At 32.2% G+C, this 19592-nt stretch overlaps 1 protein-coding gene across 1 annotated transcript; it reads left to right on the forward strand.

Moving 5' to 3' along the window:
- Positions 1–2762: 2762 nt before the first annotated feature.
- Positions 2763–8423, forward strand: LOC120091885 (ubiquitin carboxyl-terminal hydrolase 3). Its single transcript, XM_039050043.1, has 6 exons — positions 2763–3203; positions 4582–4698; positions 5678–5776; positions 6002–6190; positions 6951–7132; positions 7697–8423. Exons 1-6 carry the CDS (start codon positions 3087–3089, stop codon positions 8100–8102), a joined length of 1110 nt encoding a protein of 369 aa, XP_038905971.1. The 5' UTR covers positions 2763–3086; the 3' UTR covers positions 8103–8423.
- The last annotated feature ends 11169 nt before the right edge of the window (positions 8424–19592 follow it).

Raw genomic sequence — 19592 nt, forward strand, 5'->3', positions numbered from 1 at the left:
GAAAATATAGAGATTAAAATTATATAATTGAAAGTATAGTCAAGGTTTAAAATTTTGATGAAGATGAAAATATCGACAAAATATTGATGACAACGTAAATTCCTGAAAAATTATAAAAGAAATTCAAAAGAAGTTAAAAGGCTTTACCCAAACTCAAGCAAGGGTAGCACCAATTGCTGAGAATAAATTTTAAATGAGTAAATAAATATTTTATGATTTATAAATAAATTAATATGTCTATTATTTATATTATATTTATATTAATGATATTTTATTATTCTTTTTATAAAATTCATTAAATTTTTATGATATAATAGAAGTATTAATTCAACTTCCATGAAGATAGAGTTGACAAGAGAAATAGAAAATGTTAACGTTTCATTTATAAAAATGGCAAAAAGGTTTCAAAATTGTAAAAATAGCAAAACAAATTTAAATAATAGAAAATACAAATTGGTAAATGACCAAACTACCCAAAAACTAACAAATTAAGTACAAATAGACAATGCTTCAAAAACAACTAGAAAACTGCATTATCTAAACTTTTAGAAGCAATATATATATATACTACAATCTCAACCAAAAACTTAAAAACATATAGCTGGGTCAAAATCATAGTAACGGTTCGAAAATCTAAAAGTTTGTCAATATGGTCCTCATCAAGAAACAATTGGCAACGGATTCTTCAATGGACAATCATGATGGTGTGTTTGTGGTGCGATAATCACCGAAAATGGCATGCGGCTACTTAGAAAACCAGATGATGATTAGCAAAAGAAAATTTGACAGTCATGCAAGAAAGAAATGAAGGTTGTAAAGAAAGTGACCCATGAGAGGGTGCTAGCATAAATTAAAAGGTGTAGAGATGTTATGGCTAAAGCTGACTGCGGAAAATAGGAAAGAGAGAGAAAATGATGGGATAAAAGGGAGGTAAGATAGAATTAGGTTTTTTTTTTAAAAAAAAAAAATATATTTTTAAATATGTAGGAAGGAAAGTGCTTAATTTTTTTTTTCACACAAATTTTGAAAATAAGGATTAGATTTTTTTTATTTTAAATAAACCAATATAAAAACAAATCTTATCAAGATAATAAATAGGTATATAAATATATTTTATATACCAATGATATATTGTTATATCATTAGATTACATTTTAAAATATATAAACTATATAAATAGTAATAATATACACAAAAAATTAATTTAATAATGGAATGCATAAACAAATAATAAAAGAAATAAAACATAATATGATAACAAAAGGTAGATTTGAATAGACAAATTAGGGAGAATCTCTAATTTAAATCCATAAACACAAAAAATGAAAGTTAAATCGGATGACTTACAATTACACTGTATTTGTAAATGTAAATTAGTTAATTTTTAGGTCCTATCGAGGACAAAATGGAAATATGTTTAACTTTATATTACATTTTGAAAAATAGTTAGATAAACCAAAATTAACAATAATGTACTCACGAGATTGAAGAAAATGTGTTTATTTCTGCTGAATTGTTATTCAAATATACAGTATGTTTGCAAGATTCATAGGTACATTAGAAAATAGTCAACCACCACGAAAAAAAATCATAACTCCAATTTTTGGTGTTTCCCGCAACCGAAGAAGTCTCGATTTATTGTAGTGTCTAACCTTGATTTTCTCCGATGAACAAGATTTCATCTTCTTTGGCTGAAAAACAAAGAAAGTTGATTATAATAATGAAACAAAAAAGATTGAATCGTCATACAAGAACAAGTCATACACGAACAAATGAAAAGGAAAAGAGGAAAATCGATAGATATATAGAAAGAGGAAAAAAGGAAAAGAGAAGACTAATCCATTGCAAAAACAATAGCTTGTTAAAAAAGAACCACAACAAAACCTAAATCAATAAACACTTCGCGTGAGTAACAAAAGTGATGACTATTTTTTGTGATAGTTGTGGATGTTTTTTTTCCAAATCATTAAAATAATATAAAAATCTAATAATATCAAACAATTTAAACCTTCAAGGATATGAAAAAAATTTAGCTAATTTATTAAAAAAATATATAAAATTATGAAAAATAATTCAAAGATTTGAATAAATTTAAATATGTATAAAGTAATGAAAAAGAATTCAAAGATTAGAATAAATTTGAAATTTGATTAGATAAAATGAAATTTGATAATATATGAAAATTTAAAATATAAATTGGGTAAATCTGGATATTTGATTGAGTGAGATTAATTTGAAAAGTGAATTAAACAGAACCTAAATTAATAATAAAATATGCGGATTAAACTAAAGAAAAATCAGAAGGTCGATTATTCTTGAAGAATGGTAATTGTTCTTGAGAAAAACTAACAATTACCTTCTACCGTTACTATCTATTTGTAATTTCATCAATAACAACAACTACAAACCAGACAAGCACATATTAGAAATTTGAAAATTTATGACCATGTGCATATGACATGAGTTATCATAAATCTTATTATTGGCCTATTTTATCATTTTTCAGAATAAAATCCTAAATTTTATTATATCCTCTAATTCTCCATGAAGATATTGATACGTCGATCAAAATTTAATAGAATGTAGTGACTAAAATTAAAAAAAAAAAATTACGAGGACTAAATAGTATTTTTTAATTAAAAAAGAGGAAAAATTAAAAAGGGGAAAAAAGCGGAAAGGGAAATCCGAAAAAGGCAATTAAATTTTGATTGTTGGAGTTTAGTTCGATCCACGTGGCATGAAAATGTTGCTCTCCGTTTTTGAGAAGAGAAGCCATCGATTGATTTAATTCCAAACCAGACCTTCCCGTCTTTTCCTTCGTCTCCCTTTCTTCTTCTTCTGCTTCTTCTTCTTCATCCAAACCCTCGTTTCCATCTTCCTTCACTCTCTGCAACCACAATTAACGACGAACAAATCACGAACTGAACTCAATCACGCTCGCAAAAACCCTAGAATTTCCATTCAAACTATCGACAAACCCACCAGTCTCTGAACCGAGAGATTTCTTTGGTTTTCTTCTTTTATATGGCGACCAGTTTCCTGATTAAGATCTGAGTCGCGTTTCATTCTTTCATTCGACCACGCGGATGGGTGCTACGGGCTCAAAGCTCGAGAAGGCTCTCGGTGACCAGTTCCCTGAAGGCGAACGCTACTTCGGCCTTGAAAATTTTGGCAATACTTGCTACTGTAACAGCGTCTTGCAGGTTTGCTCCTTGTCTACGGGATGCATGATGCTTCTACCTTCAATTTTATTGTTCCCTCTCCTAGGATCTTATTTAGTTTGTGCTAGGGTTTTGTTTATTTTCCGATGCATCCAACGCTATTTTAAGGCTAGAATGGTGGTCGATGGATTGGATTTGCGAGCCTTTGCTGTATATGTTTTTGTTGATTATTCATTTGATTGGATAATGATCCTGGTGTAAACATTCTTCATCAATCAAGTAATTGCATTTCTAACTTGTAGTATGTACTACGAGGAATTTTAACCTAAAAGTAGTAGTATAGGTTCTTCGTCTGCAGGGTAAGATTTCTCTACCTTTCCTTATAACTTTTCCTTGTGGAATTATCTGTTGGCTGTCTTGGAATCCACGCTCATATTTGTAGTATTGGGGGGACAAGAATACGGTTGTGAAATTTTGTATTATGCATTCATTGCCTCTTATCTTTTGAAATTCTGTATTATTTTATATATATCACGAGTACATCTTAATCTCATTTTGTTTTACACATGTTTTACAAAGTGCACACTTTAACAATTTTTTTGATTTCACACCATCTTTGAAATTTTTGGTTATATATTTATATATCTCTTCCTTTTAATTTGCATGCAGCATGCATGTGTTGTTCAATGGGTTTACAATTAGATATACTCAATTGTGAGAAGTTGATTAATCATTTCACGTTTTGATTTTCTTATAAACGTGTATGTCTTACTTTTTTCCTACCAAATTTTCTTTTTTGTTCTCTTTTGGATGTATTTTATGGGTCTATGGTGTTGTTCTTTTCAGAGTTGCGTTAGTTATAGGATTATATTTAAGTGGGTACTTCCCTCTGGCTTATTTTGTAAATGACTATTCATGGATTAGACGGATCATCCTCCTGTGAAGAACTACACTAACCTTTGGTTGAAAGTTTATCATTTGTGGATGTCCAAATTTTATTTTATTTTATTTTCTGTTTTGCTTTATACTTGCAGTGATTTACTATATTGCTGTTAACTTGTATGAATTCACTTTATTCAAATGCAGTATGTTCACTGTGAAAAGTAGAAAGATCATCTTCTGCTAATTTTTTACAATTTCAGAAAAAAACTATGTTCTCTTATTCAGAAGTTTAGATCCAATAGCGGGATATTAGGAGTGTTAACCGTAGATGGTACTTATGTTCATGAATTTTATGAGTTTCCATAGTTTACTGATGCAACAAATGACATTTTAGTCTTATTTATTATCATCTATCCTTGTGTTTATGTTGGATCCTAATGCATCTGCTCAATATCCAGTTTGATATTTTCTTTGATTTGTCAAATAACTCTCTCAATTGTCAATTGTATCATACTCACCATTTTTCTTTAATACTCAGGCACTGTATTTTTGTGTTCCTTTTCGTGAGCAATTGTTAGATTATTACTCAAATAACAAAAGTATTGGAGATGCGGAAGAAAACCTCTTAACATGCTTAGCAGATTTGTTCACCCAGGTAATTTTATGGGGGAGTAAAGTGGTGTGTGTTTTACTTGGGTTCATTGCATGTCCTTACCCGACAGAATTGTGTTATTTCTGCTTCGTTGTGCCTTTATTGTTTATGAACCTAGCATAATAGTTATTAATTCTTGTGAGTACACTATGTATAAAATATATACACCTTAACAAGTTACGAACCTTCATGGAAAGCAATGAGGTTTAATTGTCCCATTGTGTGTGCACTTGCGTGTGGAATATTTTGCTCGAGAGGAATTGAAGAAATTTTAGAGATGTTGAGAGTCTTTAGCTGGGTCCAATACCTCTCTATGTGAATTAGAGTTCTGTTGGTATTCCTCTCTTATATGGAGCGTTTTTTATGAACTCTTCCCAGTTTTTGTTTAGCCTCCTTTCATAATAGACTTTTTTGTATGGTCAGTTTGTTTTCTTTTATTGTCTTCTATTTCTAGCAACTGGAATCTTTTTGTAAACTTTAGTTTTAGAGTCTTGTTTACGCTCCTTTTATGTTGGTTTAACCACCCCACCCCACCAAAAAAAAGAAAAAAAGAAGAAAAGAAGAAAAGAAGAAAGGTCAATTGGTATTCTTTCACTTAGACAACGAAATTTAAATAAAGTTTGTATGTTCTTCCTTCTTAAGAGATCTACTTTGGTTGACATATAGTTTCTTTTCTTCACTGATAGGAGATAAAACAAAAAAGAGGTGATGTTGTGAGTCCTGTACATATATCTATATTTTCTTCCACTTCAGGTCATTGGCTATGTCTTCTTGAAGAATTCTATACAGACTGCAATTTACCAAATGATTAAAATTGTCTTTAGATTTTTTTTTTACATATCCTTTCGTGAATCCTCATTGAAGTTTCATGTTTTTATCTTATTTGGTTTTCAAGATATTTCTCTCTTTATGACCTTAAAGAGGAACTGTTTTCATGGCTAGGTCGGAATATAATAGTCATTTATTCCATCTCTGATTGCAGATTAGTTCCCAAAAGAAAAAAACTGGCGTCATTGCTCCAAAGCGCTTTGTTCAGAGATTGAAAAAGCAGAATGAGATTTTTCGTAGCTACATGCACCAAGTATGTTTTGAATTTAGTTTCTGAATATCCCCACTTTGATTCTTACATTAACATGGACTCATTTTCCTAGTTTTATTTCGGTTCGTTTTCCTTTCCTTTCCAGTTCATGTATGAAATGCAAATTTCTATCCATACTCATCAAGTCGATATTGTAATTAATTAAAAAAATGGTATTCAAATTTCACCTACTTCTATTTTTATCTTATTTGGGAACTGCTGATGTAGGATGCTCATGAATTTTTGAACTTTTTGCTCAACGAACTTGTTGACATACTGGAGAAAGAGGCACATGCTACTAAAAGTGATGCAGAAAGTTCATCGCCGTCTGAAAAAATTTCAAATGGTCCCAACACTGGACAGGCAAATGGTGCTCAAAAAGAGCCGTTTGTGACTTGGGTGCATAAAAATTTTCAGGTGATTTGGTTAGCCATTTTGATTATATACTCCCTATCCAACTTAGTATTTTGTTTCTTCTCTGCTATGGGATGGAATTTGTTTGTTGTTTAGAAATATTAACTAGATAAATGTTATTTCAGCCCTTGCTTGCTAGTACATAAAAAATATGTTAAAAGACAGCTGTTCATGTGGATAACATTAACTTATGTTTTCGTCATTGTTGTATATTTTTCTTTTTCTTTTTCTCCCTTTTTATATTTAAATTTTTAGTTTTTTAGTGAAAAACCCATAAGCGAATCTAGTATGGCCCTCTCACCTGCTCTTCTCAGCCTAACTCTTCCCTTCTTAGAAAATATAAGAGAATTGTTTTGTTCTGACCTTCAAAAGAGAGTTAGAAACCTACTTGTAGGCTCACCTGACCGTCTGGATGTTTCCACTAATGAATGCATTGCACCCTTGCGAATATTAGACATTTGACGATGCCAAGTAAATTTGTTGTTAAAGACTATACCTTTTTTCTTTATGAGTTAAAGACTTCACCATCAAATATAAAAGTGTCTGTTGGGAAGTGTGGAGATTGTCAATCCTCTTTTAAGCAAACCATAAAGTCTGTTAAAGACCCAATCCCTTCCAATAGAAGTCTATTTTCTAGGACGATCCCTATAGAGTTCTTCGTCCAGGCCATGCCAAATTAGTGTTTGAGCCTTCAGAAGTAACTTTGTTCTGTGCATGAAAAATGTTTAATTGCAGCCGAAGTGACTTGCAATCTGTATTTCAGGGTTTACTAACTAACGAGACAAGGTGTTTGCGGTGTGAGACAGTTACAGCAAGGGATGAAACTTTTCTAGACTTGAGCCTTGATATTGAACAGAACAGTTCAATAACTAGCTGTTTAAAAAATTTCAGTTCCACTGAGACATTGAATGCCGAGGACAAGTTTTTCTGCGACAAGTGCTGCAGGTAGGTTGGTATACATGATTCTATGTTGCCTCTAGTTGCATGTTTTAGGTCAGGAATTGTCATTTATGTCCATTTCTTTATGGAGGAAGTTTCCAAAGAAGCCAAGTGTGCCCCCGCTTATTTGATCCTAGCGAAGCAATGGAATTAAAATCTATTGTAGGCTCACTTAATTCTTTACAGCTAGACAATTTGCCTTATTCTAATGTTTTTTTTTTGTCTTCATTATCTTCTCAGCCGCAAGCATACTATTATTTGTGGTGCGTGGATCCATATTTTTATATTGGATGTGAATAATGTAAAACTAGTGTATTTAGTATGCTATTCTTATAAGAAAAATATTGAATGTGAGTAATAGTATGGTACTAACTATACTATAAAATATTAAGAACTAACCATTTAAAACCCACCCATAATCATTAAAAACAGTGTGGTAATATACTAATAATGGTATGGTACTAACTAAACTACAAAAATATTAAGAACTAACCATTTAAAACCCAAAAGACTAAGCAACAAAAGCCAAAAAAAGGGAGTGCTGAAAGATGGACTTGTTTTGATGTGCAGTTTGCAAGAAGCACAGAAGAGGATGAAGATTAAGAAACCACCTCATATCCTTGTTATTCATCTGAAGCGGTTTAAATACATCGAGCAGCTTGGGCGCTATAAAAAGCTGTTATACAGAGTTGTTTTCCCTCTCGAGCTGAAGCTTAGCAACACGATGGAGGATGCAGATTCTGAGTACTCATTGTTTGCTGTTGTGGTCCATGTTGGAAGTGGACCCAACCATGGACACTATGTTAGCCTTGTGAAAAGCCATAACCACTGGTTATTTTTTGACGACGAAAATGTGGAAATGATTGATGAGTCTGTCGTGCAGACATTCTTTGGATCTGCACAGGAATATTCTAGTAATACTGATCATGGCTACATCTTATTCTACGAGAGCATTGGCACCGGCAACAAGAGCTGATATTTTGGAGAATTCCCATTTCATCGGCCGTCGGGTAATTTATAATTCGACTCTTGTTTTTTTTTTTTTTTGGTCTTTGCATGTTTATTAATGTTATTATTACTTTTTCTTTTTTCTTTTTGTCCTTTTATAACACCATTGAGAAGAGCTGTGAAATATTATTGATGTTATGGACTGTGAAAAATGTATACATGATCGGTTGCCAGTTTGGCATATATAGTGTATGGCGGCAGCTTTTTCTTTTCCCCTTTAAATAAGTGAAAAGAGAGCAATGTATGATTGTTTATGAATGCTGCTTTAGAGGAAAGACTATTCTAATTTTGATTCTGTTTCTAATTATATTCTTATGGAGAGCTATTAACCAATATCTATGCTTTGAATTCCTCATCACAAATTATTAATGGTTCTAATTGGGATTTTTATCTTTTATTTTTTGTGTCTAATATTGCTTTGGTTGATAGATTTTAGTCAGTTTAGATTTTTGGTTTGGGAGTTAGAAATCGTCCAGTTGATTACGGTTGCACTGTTTTATATATGTATATAATGTATATACAAGACATATATATCTAGAAAAGGGAGTAAATTCAAACTTAATTTGGAAGTTTAGTGAGACTAAACGTTTATTTTAAACTTTATAAACAGCTTTGCATGTGTTCTTCCAACATCACATACTTACCTAGCTTGATTTTATTATTGATTTGGGAAAAGTTTGAATTTAGGGAAAAGGACTATTTTGAATGAAAATGATGGGTTGTTTCGTAACAGAGGGAAATATGGGGAATGACTGTGGTAGCTTTTCAAATAATTGTTATTAGCTTTATTTTATGAGAATCGGTTGTGAAAAGAAGAAAAATGGTGTTTGATAAATTTTAATTTTAAATCGAAAAAATTAGTTATAGTGTCAGATAAATTAATACTAAATTGGTATAATTTAATTAATATGAAGGAAAGTAGATTATTATTTTATTTTTTTATATTAATAATTAATTTTCTTGTATTTGAATAATAAATAATTATTTGTAATAAATTGGTTCAATTTTCTCTAATTGAAAAACAATCCATATCTATTGTAAATATATATATATATATTATATATATATATATATATTATATATATATATATATTGGTATAAATCCATATCTATTGTAAACAACTCGGTTCATTTTTAAATTTTACGACTTGAATTTCAACTAATTTTGTTTATTTAAGTTATTAAAAAATAATTGTTATAAAAAATTGAATCAACTAATATTTGAAATTATATGTGAAAAATTTATCAATAAATAATGATATTATTATAATATATTTATTTAAATGATTATGATGATAGTAGATTTTTAGAAAAGCTGAATTTAAAATGTATTACTACAATTTAAAAAAGTGATTTGATTTACCGAATGTTGAAGGCAAGTGAAGGCAAGTAAGATTTTTCTACAGTTACTTTTATAGTTAAGATCTTTTCCCAATCACTTTTTACTATTGCAAATGGGGTTTGAACAATAGCCTTAGTCAAACAAAATGGTTGTGTTTTTTCTAGAGGTAAATAAGATTTCCCTTACGTTTGATGTGTTGAAATTTTACTTTAGCTAAGATTTTTATTTCATTAGTGGTAGCTATTTTTCCATCTACCAAATCAGCAAAATAAATTAATTAAGGTTTGAAGTTGAATCGACGTTGTTCGCACGAGATTTCAAGAGAAATTTATTTATATTTGTATTAATTTCGTGGAAAGTGAGTACAATCTATAATACATAGTATTTTGAGTATAATCTCTAATATATAGTATTTCAGATTTTAAAATAAGCTATAATCTTTAAGTTGGTTGAGCTTGTTGATTTTTGGGCTTGATGATCTTCTTGGATAATCGACCGACCTTGGGCTTGTTGATCTTCTTGGATGATCGACTTTTGGGCTTGTTGATCTTCTTAGATGAACGACCTTGGCTTGTTGATCGATCTCTAGTACTTGATCCTCTGATTCTCTCTCGGGATGTTCTTGACTTGAAGAAGAAAGACACCAAACGTTCTTGAAGTAGAAGTCTGGGTCTTCTGTCTTCTGTCTTCTAGGAGTGTAGCTTCAGAGTCTTGCATCTTTAAAGAACTTCAGTCTTGACTTCAGTTTTCAAGCGTGGTCAGCTTCAATTTTTTATAAACTCTCTCGAGTATAGAATTGTTGACCCCTCCAAATGAGGAGAGCCTATCTATTTATAGAGTTCACAGGTGGGCTTGGGCTTGGTTGATCCATGAGCTTGACCTTTGGGCCCAATTAGTTGGACTTGGACTTGGTCGGTCCATGGGTCTGGCATTTGGGCCCAATTAATCGGATTTAGGCCTGATTTGACATTTGTGTCAAATTTAGCCTATTTTTGGGCTTAGTTGGACCTTGACCCAAATAATGATATCAAGTTGAGTCAAATTAATCTTATCTGATTCAATGGTCATGATAAAACCACGGGGTATCATTCAAATTTAATGATTTGGAATTCTGTCATTAATTTAGTAAATGACTTGTGATTGGTCCAAAATTTCTCATTCAACAAATGCCCCTTCGAGATTTATGCACATATATGGGTGGATGAATCTCGAAAAATATAAAGTTGGAATAAAAATCCAAATATATTTGTTCTTGAATTTGACCTCAATTGATGTTCAGTCAAACTATGAATTTAGTACATAAGTTTAACTTGAATTTGGGATAAAATTTGGAATATCGCCAAATTTACGAAAAATTTTGAGCTTTGTCCTAATTTAATTTGATTTGTATTTAAGATAAATTTTGAGATATCCCCAAATTTTAATAAAAGATCAATTGAGATTTTTTTTCTTATCTATAATTTATTTTGATTGAAGACAAAAACTCAATAGGATACTTGAATTTGGAATATGGCCAAATTTTAATTTGGGATGAGTTTTAAAGTTTTCCCACTTGATTTGGAAATAGAGATAAGAACCTAAGTTTAGATAAATTTGATATAAAATTTGGAAGATGTCCAAATTTTAATTTGAGATTTTATCCTTAATAATTTGTCTTGAGGATAAAAGTCTGGTGATTTAGATTTGGGATACAATTTGGAATATGCCCAAATTTTAATTTGAGATTTTATACTTAATAATTTGGTTTGAGGATAAAAGATTTGGATTTGGTATAAAATTTGAAATATGGCCAAATTTTAATTTGAGATTTTATTTATAATCTAAGGAACAATTTGATTTCGAATAAAATTTGGAATGTGTCCAAATTTTAATTTGTGATTTTATCCACAATTTAAATTTGATTGAATAAAATTTGGAATACATCCAAATTTTGAAGATAAATTTAAAGACAAAATTAAATTAGATAGAGAATTTGTTTAATTTAATTTTTTTAAATTTGAAATTAGGATAGAATCAAATTAGGAAATTTAATAAAAAATATGATATTTTGAATCAAACCTTTATTTGATTTGGATTTCCTAATTTGTTATGGAACCTAGGGAACCTGGACCCTAAACTCCTTCATTATCTTCATCCCCTCCTTTTCTTCTACTTTCTTCTCTCATTTTCTATTCTTCTCCCAACGTTTTCTTTCTTTTTTTTTTTTTTTTAATCTTTTAATTTCACCTTTTAATTTCTTTTTTTTTTCTTTCCTTCTTTCTTTTATTTTATTTTCCTTTTATTTTATTTCTTTTGATCTTTTCTGTTTCATTTTTTTTAACTTCCTTTTTTTTTTCTTCCAAGCGAAACCGCACTTGAATTTTGGAGATGAAGCGAAGCTGCACTTGAATTTTGGAGATGAAGCGAAGTCGCACTTGACTTTTGAAGATGAAGTGAAGCCGCACTTGACCTTTGGAGATAAGCGAAGCCACACTTGACTTGGGAGATGAAGCAAAGCCACGCTAGACTTGTGGAGATAAGCGAAGTCGCGCCTTGACTTGTGAAGATGAAGCGAAGTCGCGTCTTGACTTGTGAAGGTGAAGGGAAGCTGCGTCTTGACTTGTGAAGGTGAAGCGAAGCCGTGCCTTGACTTGTGAAGGTGAAGTGAAGTCGCACCTTAATATGGAGATGAAGTGAGCCACGCCATACTATTGTGATTAAGCGAGCCACGCCAAACTATGGTGGTGAAGCGGGCCACGCCAGACTATGGAGGTGAAGCGGGCCACGCCAGACTTTGGAGATGAAGCGAGCCACGCCAGACTTTGGAGATGAAGCGGGCCACGCCAGATTTTGGAGATGAAGCGGGCCACGCGCGAGACTTTGGAGCTTTAGAGATGAAGCGGGCCACGCCAGACTTTGGAGATGAAGCGGGCCATGCCAGACTTTGGAGATGAAGCAAGCCACACCAGACTTTGAAGATGGAGACATTTGAAGATGGAGTCGAGCCATGCACACCAACCATGAACTTGAAGATGGAGTCGATTAGAATACATTTATGGCAATAGAAGATATATATCTCTATGTCTTTACAAGTTACAGTACTGTAGAAGCGGTTCAAGAAATCCGTTTCTAGCTATTCTCAACTGTCAATCTCTTCTGGCTCCAAGTCAGTATTCCAATTGAAAGCATTTCTTTTCAAGTTACGGACAAACTGCTTGACTAGCTGATCTCATTTGGTTCCTGCATTTTCGTAGGTTTCAATGAAGTGTGCAACATATTGTTTTGGATTGCCCTTTCCATCGAACTGCTGGAACTTTAAAGGTTGATACCCAGTTGGCATTCTTAGGTTGTCGATTCTCTTGGTGTATGGCTTGAAGTACATAAAGGAGGACTGTGAGGGTTTTTCGTGTTGAGCCCTTATGGAGTTTGTGATCATATCCTGCAACTGTTGAATTGACAGAGTGGCGACAAAGGTAGATTGTTGCGACTGGTCTTCTTGCAAGACAGTCTTTCCTTTGTCATTGGCTTTTGTAGTTGAAGATTGACTCGACTCGACGCTTTCTCGAGCATGTATTTGATCTCTTAAAGCAGCGATTTCATGATCTCACTCTTCAATAGCTTTAGTTAGGAAATTTATCTTCCTTTCCATCTTTGCCATGGCTGACTAAGCCGTTACGTTAGTCACCATGACAGATACTACATCAAAGTAGGATTCTTTATTTGATGGATCAGTAGAAGAAATATAGCCGTCGAACAAGGGATTTTCTCTAATAACGATCCCGCCTTTAGTAGATTCCATTAGTTTTTCTGAGATGACAGAGCTTATGTAGCTTACGACGGTAGCTTTGGATACAACTTTTTTTGGTGCCATTTGTAGGTTTATTGACTTGGATGACGAGAGAAAGATGAGAGGTAGAGAGGTTCCACTGGGCGTGCCAATTTATTCCCACGAGATTTCAAGAGAAATTTATTTCATGGAACTTGAACTTTGTATTTGTATTAATTTTATGGAAAGTGAGTACAATTTATAATACATATTTTGAGTACAATCTCTAATACATAGTATTTTGATGCTTTCAAAATAAACTATAATCTTTAAGCTGGTTGATCTTCTTGAATGATCGGCCTTTAGGCTTGTTGATCTTCTTGGATGATCGGCCTTTGGGCTTGTTGATCTTCTTGGATGATCGGCCTTTGAGCTTGATAATCTTCTTAGATGATCGACCTTGGGCTTGTTGATCTTCTTGGATGATCGACCTTTGGGCTTGTTGATCTTCTTAGATGATTGACCTTGGCTTGTTGACCTTCTTGGACGATCGTGGGCTTTGATTTTCTTAGAAGATTAGTGTTCATATGAGGTTTCTGGAGAAACTTGTTTCATGGAGTTGAACTTGAGTTTGTGTTGATGTTGAGGTTGATTTGATGTGATGTGGTTCGATCTTTAGTACTTGATCCTCTGATTCTCTCTCGGTTGGGTGGATGTTCTTGTCTTGAAGAAGAAAAGCACCGAACGTTTTTGAAGTAGAAGTCTTGGAAGAGTGTTTGTGTCTTCAAGGGTCTTCTGTCTTCTAGGAGTGCAACTTCTGGAGTTTTGGAGTCTTCTGCTTGTTGATGAATTCTCTCTGGACTCTCTGAATGTAGAATTGCTTGTATCTTCAAAGGACTTCTTCAGTCTTCAGAATGTTTGTATCTTCAAAGGATTTCATTCTTTAAGCGTGGTCAGAATGCTTGTATCTTCAAAGGACTTCAATTTTCAGGATGCTTGCATCTTTAAAGGACTCCAGTCTTCAGATTGCTTGTATCTTCGAAGGACTTCAGTGGACTTTAGTCTTCAGGCGTGGTTAGCTTCAAGAGTCAAGGAGTCTTTTGATTGTAAAAAATTTCCTATAAGCTCTTTGGAGTATAGAATTGCTGACCCCTCCAAATGAGGAGAGCTTCTCTATTTATAGAGTTCACAAGTGGGCTTGGACTTGGTTGATCCATGGGCTTGGCCTTTGGGCCCAATTAGTTGGACTTGGGCTTGATTGGTTCATGGGTCTGGCATTTGGGCCCAATTAATCGGATTTAGCCTGATTTGACATTTGAGTCAAATTCAGCCTATTTTTGGGGATTTTGACCCAAATAATAATATCAAATTGGACCAAATTAATCTTATCTGATTCAACGGTCATGATAAAACCACGGAGCGTCATTGAAATTTGTCTTCAACCTCAATTCAGGACATATGTCAACTCCTAATTGAGTCTAAATTTAATGATTTGGAATTTCGTCATTAATTTAGTAAATGATGTGACAACTTGTGATTGGTCCAAAATTTCTCATTCAACAGATGCATTTAAATTCGAAGACTTGTGCTTGTTATGGCAAAAATAACTCTGGGTGAAATTGAGTTAGTTTAACTGTTATTAATATTCATTCTTTTTCTAGAAGTCAGATATTTGACTAAAAGAATTAGGCTAAATTATTAGAAATATTTCTAAATTTTGGGTTTTATGTTTACTCATGAACTTTGAATAGTTTTAAAAATACTTTAGAACTTTTAAAACGGTTCAAAACTATCCTCAACGTTAACAACACAAAAATCTGATGTGGACGGTTAATCTTTAACTTAAACTTATATGACATCGAAAAATTAAAATGTGGATGGTTGAGGTGTCAAATATTATGTAAACCCCATGTTTATTGATTCAAAACTGGGCATAAAGCAAAAATAAGGCAAAATTAGTGGTTAATAAAACAGAAGTGTGGCATATTGACGACAGAAAGAGAAGTTTAGGGATTATAGATTTGATTTAACAATAGAAGGAGAAATATTAAGAGATATAACTGTTGGGATTCCTTTATAAAATCTCGTGGTTTGTAATGTTTAAACAAAATTCATATATTTAATAAAATAAGGAGTTATTTTATTCGATAGTTATACGTGTAACTCAATCTAAGAAACTAGGATCCAGGATTATTTCATATAACTTGAACAATATATGGTTGACATACAGGTAGATCATGTTCGAAGTAATAATCTAAATGGTCTATAGTATGTGGATAAGGTAGGGTACCTTATCTTGATAAAACTATGGATATGACTCATTTTATAATCGTTACAAATTTGATCCACGTTCATGTAGAGACTTGCGAGTGGGAATATCCTATATAAAGAGTTTGTATAAGATCAGATTGCAAAATAATTAATCTCTCTTTGTAACACCATTGACTCAAGAAATTAATATTTCATAGGATGACCATATGTAACTCGATTTTCATCCTAAGTGAGTTATGGACTCCTACCTGTGAGAGCTTGTCCTTTCACTTGTATGGGTGAGAATGACCCGTGTCATCGACTCAATAAGCCTATTATTTTGGGGACATGATCGAGTGAGGAGTTGAGAACATAGCTACACAAGATGAAATTCATTGTTTCTCCCGACTTTAAAGTAAGTAGACGAGTTGTTCCCTTAAGTGCTGACTCCAGGTCTTGAACAATTGGGCCCCTCCTCTCATTGGCCTATAAGGTATTTTGTTTATGGTAGGACCATAAACATGTTGTTTATTAGAAGATCAATGGAACTTAAAGAACAAAAGGTAATTATAGAGGTAAAACTGTAATTTGAATTAGCTGTAACTATGATCTACTTGTGAAGGATCAATTTACTGGTAATGGTTATATCTATGGACGTAGAAATATTCTCCTGTACGAAGTGTACAACTATAGGTCTTGAGGGGAGTGACCCTTAGTTAATGAATGTTGATTAATTTAATTAAATTAAATCAAATTAAATTTGATTTAATCTAAAATTAAATTAAATACAATTCTCCTGCAATTATAGGGGACTTGAAGAGAGTGGGGTGAGAGGAGTTAGCTCCCATCTCTCTTGCTATGCAGAGAACACTCTGTATTCTTTTACCATATTAGTGAAATTCTCCTGCTATCTCTCAATCAACTCTCTCACTCTCTCAATATTCTCATATAATAAAGGAATTGTTTCTCTGCAAAAATAATTTATTCCCTTAGTCTTCTAAAAGGTGGTTTCCACAAACCAAGTCTTCGCTGGAGAATGGTGGGAAAACCTTTGTAGTAGTATCCTGTTAGAGATCAAAGAAGAGAATGAGAGCTCATGCTATTTTGTAGGATTGAAGAAGGTTTGAAAAGTTGTTTTCAAAGGTAATCCCTTTTCCTTGTAGTTCTCTTCTATAAAAAGCATGCTTAAGTTTTATGTTTGTCTTATCTTTATTTTGGAGTTCTTAATCAAATTAATGGTACAACCATCAATCGCTTCCGTTAGAATTCAAAACTTTCCGCTGATATTAGAGCCATATTGTGCTATTTCGTTTTGGATTGAAAAACAGAGAAGATCAGTTCTTTACTGCATAATGTATGTGGGTCTACAAAATAGGCGTTTTCGAATTTTGGCATTTAGATTCAGTTTTTCATTCATATCATCAATGTAAGGGACAATTGTTTTGGGCATTTTAATTCTGTAATCGAGTCCGTAAGTTTGGGTCGTTCCTGACGAAGTGTTTGCTATGAAAGGCTGATTAGATTGGTGAAGAAAAATAAAGAACAAAAGTTGTAGATGCTGGTTCTGCAATAGCGCCACAATACCTCGTTGCGCAAGGCCACAATGCCACAACGTTGTGGCATAGTGCTGCAAAGGGTTTCATGACCAGCACTACTGTGCTATTTTGTAGTGCAGTCTTGTGCTTTGACAAATGTACAGCAGCGGTGCGACGCTTCAGTTTTGGATGGCAGATGCGCGTGTTTGTGGGTTCATGGCATAGAAATTTTTGGGTTTTTTTATTAACTAAATTAATATAATTTTATTATATTAATTTAATTAAATTTTTAAGGAATGCCAAAATTAGATATACTTTTGTATTTAATTTATTATGCATTGGATGTAAATATATATATAAAGTAATGTTTTAATTATATGTTGCATAATGTATGCCATATAATAAAATTCCACCTTAGGTTAAACATAATCATGCATCATATTTAAATATAAATGTTATGTTATATGATTGCATGTTAATTAAGCATGATCCTGTATCACATTAAAATATAATTGTTATATTGTATGATGGTATGTGTATGATTTTTATTAGTTATAATATAAATATTTTATCATTTAATGAAAATGAATAATGCATGAAGCATGACATTAATTAAGATTAAATATAAAATTTATATTCATAATATCATTAGATGCAAGTTATAGGTTTTAATATCATTAAAAAATATAAGAGTTATATATTTAGTGATGTAGAAATTAAAACTTATAGTAAAGTGTTGCATACTAACATAAGGTTCTAATTGAATTTTGAAGTGTTTAAAATTTAGTATTTAAAACTTTGTGTTAAAAATTTATAGTGAGATTAGAAATAGAAAACTTTTTTTTTTTTTTAAAATAGGTTTAAAATAAGAGAATAAAAGATTAATTATAAAATATTGGCTAGTAGGAAGGTTCTGTCTAAGATTGGAGTACTTAAGTTGACCCATAAGGGAACACCTCTACTTGGGAACTGACTTAGGAGTTGAATTAGTCAACATTTTTTTTAAAGTAAGCAATGATGTGATTAAATGTATTAAAAGTGTAATGAATATTAATCAAATATTGTTCAACTATCCAACATAAGTGTTATGTTACGCAAACAAACAAACTTAGATAAATGAATTAGCCTAATTTACCTAAGTAATAAACCCTAGGTTTTAAAATACTTAATGGGACAAAATGCTATATATGATATGTCTGTTCTTCTATGTTCTTGGGTAATTCACTTAATGAGATTCATGCTTGGCCTCGTGGCGTCCTTGGAGCCCCTATGGAAGGTGTTTGCATGGATCAATATCAAGGTGAATTAGAAAAAATATTTATAGTAAGTGGGAGAGGGATGTGTATCATGATCTTCATCATTAGTTAACAACGTGAGATTCATGCTTGGTCTCGTGATACCATAGGAGTGTCCCCTTATGGAAGGTGTTTGCATGTTGATATCAGGTTAAATCTTGACAAAGATAGGATTATAATTTTTGTTCTCAATATTATCCTTCCCCATGACAGACTTGTTGGTGCAAAAATTATAACTTCCAAAATGATGGGCTACACTTACAATAATTCATTAAGTTTGTTAATGATATTCTAATAAAAATAATGGTAACTAAATATTATAGGAAAAAAAGTTATTCTGGTGTAATATTTGGTTGAGAATTTCTCAATTAAGTGAAGAAGTAACTGATTGCGCTATGATGATTGTTATTATAAATCACTAAAGTATCATTGCAAAATGAATGATATTAAGGTTCATTATTTTTTTTTTGCTAAAACATGATTTGATTAGTATTTAAGAGTTATACAAGATATCTAATATAAATAGTTTTGTTTAGTTTCAACGATTATGTCAAGTTCCATAATTTCTTTTTTAGCCACCGATAAATTAATCAGTGAAAATTATACGACATGATAAAATATCATTAATATGATCTTAGTGGTTAACAATATGAAGTTCGTCTTATCTGAAGAATATCTTTAGACCCCTAGTCCGAATATCATACAAAATGTTCATGAGGTTTATGAAAAATGGATGAAGGCTAACAAAAAAACCCGAGTCTACTTCTTGGCAAGTATATCTAGTATTGATCAAGAAGCTTGAGCCTATGCAGACTATGAAGGAATCGAATTCCAGCGGAAGCGATTGATCGTCTGTCATTAATTTTGATTAAGAAATAAAAAATACAGAAAAGGGAAACAAAAAACTTAAGCATGCTTTTTACGGAGGAGAACTACAAAGAAAAATGATTACCTTTGAAGACAACTTTTCAAACCTTCTCCAATTCTACAAAACAACACGAGCTCTCTTCTCTTCTTGGATCTCGAATAGGACACCACCACAAGGGTTTCTTCGCTATTCTCCGGAAAGGACTTGGTTGTGGGAACCACCTTCAGGAAGACTAAGGGATGAATTATTTTTGCAGAAAAACACTTTCTCTGTTGTTGTTGGAATGCCTTGAATTTATTAGCTGGCGCTTCGAACAACCTATTCAAAATTCATATTTAACATATTTAATTAATGGATATTTACTATTATGACTTTAGGGTTTATAGAAGTGCGCTATATAAACTCTCTAACCCTAGTGGCGTT

This window comes from Benincasa hispida, chromosome 11 (genome assembly GCF_009727055.1).
Source record: "Benincasa hispida cultivar B227 chromosome 11, ASM972705v1, whole genome shotgun sequence".
Classification (NCBI taxonomy): domain Eukaryota; kingdom Viridiplantae; phylum Streptophyta; class Magnoliopsida; order Cucurbitales; family Cucurbitaceae; genus Benincasa; species Benincasa hispida.